The sequence below is a fragment of the Anomaloglossus baeobatrachus genome, chromosome 8, assembly GCF_048569485.1.
Source record: "Anomaloglossus baeobatrachus isolate aAnoBae1 chromosome 8, aAnoBae1.hap1, whole genome shotgun sequence".
In the NCBI taxonomy this organism is placed as follows: Eukaryota; Metazoa; Chordata; class Amphibia; order Anura; family Aromobatidae; genus Anomaloglossus; species Anomaloglossus baeobatrachus.
The window spans coordinates 138107755-138115294 of NC_134360.1; the positions used below are offsets into that span (position 1 = coordinate 138107755).

At 50.8% G+C, this 7540-nt stretch overlaps 1 protein-coding gene across 1 annotated transcript in view; it reads left to right on the forward strand.

Annotated features, from left to right (window-relative positions):
• The window catches only part of CDC73 (cell division cycle 73), a 208475-nt gene continuing 200935 nt past the window's right edge, over positions 1 to 7540 (forward strand). Inside the window, exons 1-2 of the mRNA XM_075322108.1 lie at positions 1 to 197; positions 2353 to 2407. Coding sequence (XP_075178223.1) covers positions 67 to 197; positions 2353 to 2407 — 186 coding nt within the window. The 5' untranslated portion in view covers positions 1 to 66. The remainder of the gene's footprint in view (positions 198 to 2352; positions 2408 to 7540) is intronic.

Sequence of the window (7540 nt, forward strand, 5' to 3'; positions counted from 1 at the left end):
TTCTCCAGTCAGCTCTTCTGGTGGGGTCCTTGCTGCGGCCGCAGCAGTCAGGAGGAGGAGGAGAAGATGGCGGACGTGCTGAGCGTTCTGCGTCAGTACAACATCCAGAAGAAGGATATCAACGTCAAGGGGGATGAAGTTATATTCGGAGAGTTTTCTTGGCCGAAGAACGTCAAGACGAACTATGTTATCTGGGGGTGAGTGATGGAGGCGCTCCGTGTGCGGGGTCAGAGCTGCCCCCGGATCTACTGAGTGCGGGGCCCCGAGCGCTGCGCCGTATATGGGGGGCTCAGAGCGCTGCGCCGTATGTGGGGAGCTCAGAGCGCTGCGCCGTATGTGGGGGGCTCAGAGCGCTGCGCCGTATATGGGGGGCTCAGAGCGCTGCGCCGTATATGGGGGGCTCAGAGCGCTGCGCCGTATGTGGGGGGCTCAGAGCGCTGCGCCGTATGTGGGGGGCTCAGAGCGCTGCGCCGTATGTGGGGGGCTCAGAGCGCTGCGCCGTATGTGGGGGGCTCAGAGCGCTGCGCCGTATGTGGGGGGGCTCAGAGCGCTGCGCCGTATGTGGGGGGCTCAGAGCGCTGCGCCGTATGTGGGGGGCTCAGAGCGCTGCGCCGTATGTGGGGGGCTCAGAGCGCTGCGCCGCATGTGGGGGGCTCAGAGCGCTGCGCCGCATGTGGGGGGCTCAGAGCGCTGCGCCGCATGTGGGGGGCTCAGAGCGCTGCGCCGCATGTGGGGGGCTCAGAGCGCTGCGCCGCATGTGGGGGGCCCAGAGCGCTGCGCCGCATGTGGGGGGCCCCGAGCGCTGCGCCGCATGTGGGGGGCCCCGAGCGCTGCGCCGCATGTGGGGGGCCCCGAGCGCTGCGCCGCATGTGGGGGGCCCCGAGCGCTGCGCCGCATGTGGGGGGCCCCGAGCGCTGCGCCGCATGTGGGGGGCCCCGAGCGCTGCGCCGCATGTGGGGGGCCCCGAGCGCTGCGCCGCATGTGGGGGGCCCCGAGCGCTGCGCCGCATGTGGGGGGCCCCGAGCGCTGCGCCGCATGTGGGGGGCCCCGAGCGCTGCGCCGCATGTGGGGGGCCCCGAGCGCTGCGCCGCATGTGGGGGGCCCCGAGCGCTGCGCCGCATGTGGGGGGGCCCCGAGCGCTGCGCCGCATGTGGGGGGCCCCGAGCGCTGCGCCGCATGTGGGGGGCCCCCGAGCGCTGCGCCGCATGTGGGGGGCCCCGAGCGCTGCGCCGCATGTGGGGGGCCCCGAGCGCTGCGCCGCATGTGGGGGGCCCCGAGCGCTGCGCCGCATGTGGGGGGCCCCGAGCGCTGCGCCGCATGTGGGGGGCCCCGAGCGCTGCGCCGCATGTGGGGGGCCCCGAGCGCTGCGCCGCATGTGGGGGGCCCCCCGAGCGCTGCGCCGCATGTGGGGGGCTCAGAGCGCTGCGCCGTATGTGTGTGTGTGTGGGGGCTCAGAGCGCTGCGCCGTATGTGTGTGTGTGTGGGGGGCTCAGAGCGCTGCGCCGTGTGTGTGTGTGGGGGGCTCAGAGCGCTGCGCCGTATGTGTGTGTGTGGGGGGGGCTCAGAGCGCTGCGCCGTATGTGTGTGTGGGGGGGGGCTCAGCGCTGCGCCATATGTGTGTGTGTGTGGGGGGGGGGCTCAGAGCGCTGCGCCGTATGTGTGTGGGGGGGGCTCAGCGCTGCGCCGTATGTGTCTGGGGGGGCTCAGAGCGCTGCGCCATATCAACGCAGTTGCTGTGAGACGTAATTTTTGCCATCTGCCTATTTGAGGTGGGCGGCTGCGTTGTGCCCATTCAGATAGCTGGAGCTGACTGTTTCCCATTGACCTCCATTGCTGAATCTGATCTACAACATGGATCAGTGTAGGATATTTTTATTTATTTTTGCAGTCTATTAGTCTGCACACACAGACATGTGAACAGGAGCATTCGCTGCAGTTGGTCTGTGATCGAGTTTCATAAATAATGGATGGCGCATGCACCGCAGAGACCGCTGTGTGAGGAGCCTGTGAGTATGTAGGCGCCATTCTGACTTGTGCATTGTCTAGGTCTAGACAACCTGCGTCTTTACACATTCGTTTGCTGCTGTCCGTCATGTCTGCTTCTACCTGTAGTTGGCTGCCGTTTGCCGCCCTTTACACCTGTAGTTTTCCAGGATCCTGTTCATGATTTGGATTGACCTATGTAAGTATTTATTTATATGATGCCACTAATCTATACACGACTTGGCTGATGGGAGAGGAGTAATCCTTTGGCACAACCTCCTGCTAGATTTATCTTCTGTGTGTGGAAAAGAGGATTTGACACATTGCAATGCAGCTGTCTGATTCCCTTTCTTTGATATCTGCTGGCAGTGATAATCAGGAGGCCCCATTTGGTTGGGCTAGTCCTGTGCTGGAAATGGTCAATGTTGGAATATTTTTTTTTGGCATTTAATTTTGATTCCTGTTGATGCAGCTACTATTCTGTATTCTAGTGTCTATTCTGCTGGTCTCTGGTTGTTGACACACGGGCAGTATAGAAGGGCACGTAGCACCTTCTGTACCATCCAGATCTTGGCCTTGACACAATCTCTGCAGGTTTTGGCACCATAATGATTGGGCCACACACAGCAAAATGGATAACATAGCTTAAAAGGTTGAGCGTGGGGCTCCGTGTATTTTTTTTATAAACATTTGCAATATGAAATTAATTGATGATTTTTAGGGCACGTGGCCACGATCAGGACCCGCTGCGTCCTAGACACGGCTGGTCCTGATATAAGGGGCCATGAGTCTCCTCTGCAGTAGAGCACAGCTGCTCGTGCCTATGATTAGGGTTCGGGGCGCTCCAGTCTCTCACTTGTGTTCTTCCTACGGAGGATGCATGTGACTCCGCAGCAAAGAATTGACATGCTGCGGCTCAGGAAAGCCGCTATGCAGGTCAGTGTTTGCTGCAGGCTGTACATGCACAGTGATCATGGGATTTCTAGAAATCCCTCCACTGTGCTTGTACTGTACAATGCAGCGTTTTGAACAAAGCTGAAACACACTGCATCCAATATGCTGCAAACACTGATTGTGGGCACACAGCCTTACAGTGTAGGTTATGATCGCAGCAATGGCCAATATGTCATATCATAAGCAGGGTTTTTTTTAAGCAAACCTGTCTTTAACATATTAACGTTTTACATTTTCAGGATACTAGTCCCACATTACCAATACACTGTAGTTCTTCACATTATCTAACCTGTCAGTGTTTGACAGCTCCAATAGGCCTCACCCCTAACAGCAGCTGATTGGCTGAAGGATATGGCACGCAAGCCCCTGCAGGCCTCCTGTTGCCCTAGCAACCATTGAACGCGGCACGATCTTTCTGCCAATGGGCGCGGGCATCAGACGGCCGTATACTTTCTCATCTGACAGAATCGGGCCGATTGAGCAAATCACTGATCAGATTTAGTGGTGGTCTCTTCAGTTAAATGTTGCTTTTCTGTAATTCTGTCTGTGTTGTTGACAACTCAAATTTGATTTTTTTTCAAAGTTTTTAGTTAGTGACATGGAATATATTAAAAGAAACTGACAAATATTAATTAAAAAATGTTTAAAATACATTTTAAAGGGTTATTCTCTAATTGTTGCTGCTTTCCAGTGTTTTACTTGCTCGTTTCTGGCAAGGCGGGCTCGCCTCTATGACTGACAGCTCTGGTGAGCAGCACAGCTGTAGTATTAGTAGCACTATAAAGCTCTGCTGCAGCACCTTCAGCTGTCAGTGGCTTGTTCTGGAGTCTACACATCCATCACTGTTTTTCCACAGGGATAACAAGGCTTTTGAATAAGCAAAAAGCTGGTGAGAGCCTTGATTAGGGGACCTGTTCTCTGAAAGCAGCCAGTAGATGGGGCAGTGAGGTTGCAATATTTATAACAGCAATTTGTCAGGAACTGTAAGGGTAGGTGAGCAGATAACGGCTGAACAGAAATCAATCGTAAGGAGAGAGCAGACTGGTATATTAGGAGTTAACCCCTCTCTTAAGCTGGGTTCACACTAAGCGACAGCGACAACGACGTCGCTGTTATGTCACCATTTTCGCTGACGTAACAGCGACCTTGTAAGTCACTGTTATGATCGCTGCTTAGCTGTCAAACACAGCAGAAGCAGCGATCATAACGTCGCTGTGCTACATGTGCAGAGAGCAGGGAGCCGCGCTTAGGGTATGTGCGCACGTTGCTTTTTACCTGCTTTTTACCTGCTTTTTTGCTGCTTTTTCTTCTGCGCTGTTTAATGCCAAAATGGATGTGTTCTTCTATTCAAGCAAAGTCTATGGGAATTTGGGTTTCTTGTTCACACTATGTTGTTCAAAATGCTGCCTTTTTGAGGCAGAACTTTGGTCAAAAACTCAGCTTTTCAAAGAAGCAACATGTCAATTGTTTTTGCCATTTGGGTTTTGAACTGCAAAGCTGAGTTTTTGACCAAAGTTCTGCCACAAAAAGGCAGCATTTTGAACAACATAGTGTGAACAAGAAACCCAAATTCCCATAGACTTTGCTTGAATAGAAGAACACATCCATTTTGGCATTAAACAGCGCAGAAGAAAAAGCAGCAAAAAAGCAGGTAAAAAGCAACGTGCGCACATACCCTTAGTGCTGGCTCCTTGCTCTCCTAGGTACAGTACACATCGGGTTAATTAACCCGATGTGTGCTGCAGCTACATGTCACAGTGCAGAGAGCAGGGAGCCGCGCGCACTGCTTAGCGCTGGCTCCTTGCTCTCCTTGCTACAGTATACATCGGGTTAATTAACCCGATGTGTACTGCAGCCACATGTGCACAGAGCAGGAGCCGGCGCTGGCAGCAAGAGGGGAGGCTGGTAACGAAGGTAAATATCGGGTAACCAGGGAAAGGTCTTCCCTTGGTTACCCGATGTTTACGCTGGTTACAGCTTACCGCAGCTGCTAGACGCCGGCTCCTGCTCGCTTCATTTCGTCGCTCTCTCGCTGTCGCACACAGCGATGTGTGTGTCACAGCGGGAGAGTGACGACCAAAAAATGAAGCTGGACATTCAGCAACGACCGGCGACCTCACAGCAGGGGCCAGGTCGTTGCTGGATGTCACACACAGCGACAGCGACGGGACGTCGCTGCAACGTCACAGAAAATGGTGACGTAGCAGCGACGTCGTTGTCGCTGTGTGTGACACCAGCTTTAGGCTATATGCGCACTAGAAAATTGACTTTTCTTAAGAAAAATCCGCACCCTCTGGCAGAATACTACACCCGCGGTTTTGCTGTGGTTTTTCCACGGGTTGGTCCCTGCGTTTTTTTTTACCATTCCCTATGGCAAAAACCGCAGGTACCTGTGGAAAAGTGACATGCTCATTCTTTTTGTTGCAGAAATTCTGTAGCAAAACCTGCCGGGGAAAAAAGCGCAGTGTGCGCACAGCATTTTTTTGTCTTTTACCATAGGTTTTGCTGGGGAATGACTGCAGAAAAGTTATGAACATTTTCTGCAGCAATTCATGCAGCAAAACCGCGGCAAAAAACGCAGTGTGTACACAGGGCCTGAGAATGTAATAGTGTGCACACTGCCAGGGTCTGGTGACCCATATCCATGGAAACATCTGTACATTAAGACTGGCATTGCACAAGTGTATAGGATGTGATTCTATAGGGTAATGACACTGCTCATGCTCCCTACCGGAGTGAGCTGAGTGTCATTTACTGTGCTCCGAGTCTCTCGCCTGTGAGAATCCGAGCACAGGTGCAGAGAAGCGGCCGAATTCTGTCCCATATTGTACTGGAAAACGGAAAAAAATCAAATGTGGTCAAATTGCATTTATTTACAGTGTTTACTATTTTGAAAAACTGACATGTCAGTACGAGTTCATAGACACCAAACTTATATAGTTTTAGTTTTATGGAAGTGGTGAAAAAACAAATCAGAAGTTTGTAAAGAATAAAAAAAAAAATAGCGCTTTTGTTAATATTTTCCGAGACCCGCAGTGTTCTCATGTTGAGAGCTCTGGGGATCAGTGATGGCTTATTTTTTGAACTAGTGTTTTTAATTATACCATTTTGGCATAGATGTGATGATATGATTGTCTGTTATTGCATTTTAATTCAGTGTCGCAGCAACCAAAAAAACGTAATTTTGGCGTTTGGAATTTTTATCTTATTACGCCGTGTACCGATCAGACTAATTAATTTTCTATTTTAATAGATCGGGCATTTCTGAACACAGCGATACCAAATATGTTTGGTTTTTTTTTTCAATGGGGCAAAATGGGGTGATTTGAACTTTAGGATTTTTTTTTTATATTATTTATTTTACTAGTCTCTTTAGGGGACTTATGACTGTACACTCTGATCGCTTCTGATCAGTGCGATGCTTCAGGAGACATGCTGTGTTACTGTGAGTGCCAGCATTGACAGGAAATACATCATGGCAGCAACAGGGGTCATCATCTGACCCCACGCTGCCATGCCGACCCATTGGCACCCCGATGGCGGTGGGGAGCAGCGCAATCCCTCCCGGAGCTCTTTGGATTGCACTGTCAGAGTTTGACAGCACGATCTAAAGGGGGATTAATGGGAGCTGGTGGATTTCTTGTTAGCTGCACATGTCTGGTTGGAAAGGGGTTAAGTTATTAATTTGCTCTAATTGGACAGCATGGAAATAAACAAGTTTGCAATTGACTTTCTTTTTTCTATCTGCTGTTTATTTTCCTGCAAGGAGAGCTTTTATCTTTCATGTTGTACAGCTGGTTTCCATGGAGCTCAGCCACAAGCACAGACCCTGGCTAAACGTGCCACTTGTCACATTCCAGGAGAGGGGTTAACTTCTAACATGCCAGACACCTGTTTCCAGCCCATTGATTTTTTTTTTTTTATACAGCATTTATCTTTCAGCTCTCTTCCCCTTTCTGCCTGTACATCGTTCTGCTCTTAGATGGACTAGCTAAAACCTAGTGATAGATTCCCTTTAAAAACTAACAAAAAAACCTTCTAAACATTTTTGGTTTTTGTTTAAATTTGTCTAGTAAAAAAAACTTAGACTGACTTTTATTGCAGACTTCACAACCTGCGATGTGCACAGGATCTGCTGCTCAGTTCTGTTCAGCTTGTTTGCACTCAAATCCATGACCGACTTAAAGGGGTTGTCTTCTTTCAGCAAAGCTCTGAGTGTGTTGTGTGGTTTCTTTTTATTTGATTTTTTTTGTAAACCTGGGTCCAGCTCTCTGCCGCTACCCTGATCTCTACGGTTTGGCTGCAGCGGTGACATCATGCGGCCAGTGCTGCATCCAATCAATGAGCTCTGATGATGTTGATGGCATGAGCCGCTGAGCTCCATGATTAGCTGTCACGCTGCTGATGTGACATCACTGCTGCCCACTGACAGCAGTATGCTGAAAGGGTCACAGCCCCTTTTTAGAATTTTAGTCCTGGTATAGTATACGTCATTCCATTAATCAGGGTGCGCAGATGGGATACCACCCCCAATTCAAAGACAACGAAAATCTGCCACTTCCATTTCTGGTCAAATAAGGAATATTTATTTCTACAAATAAAT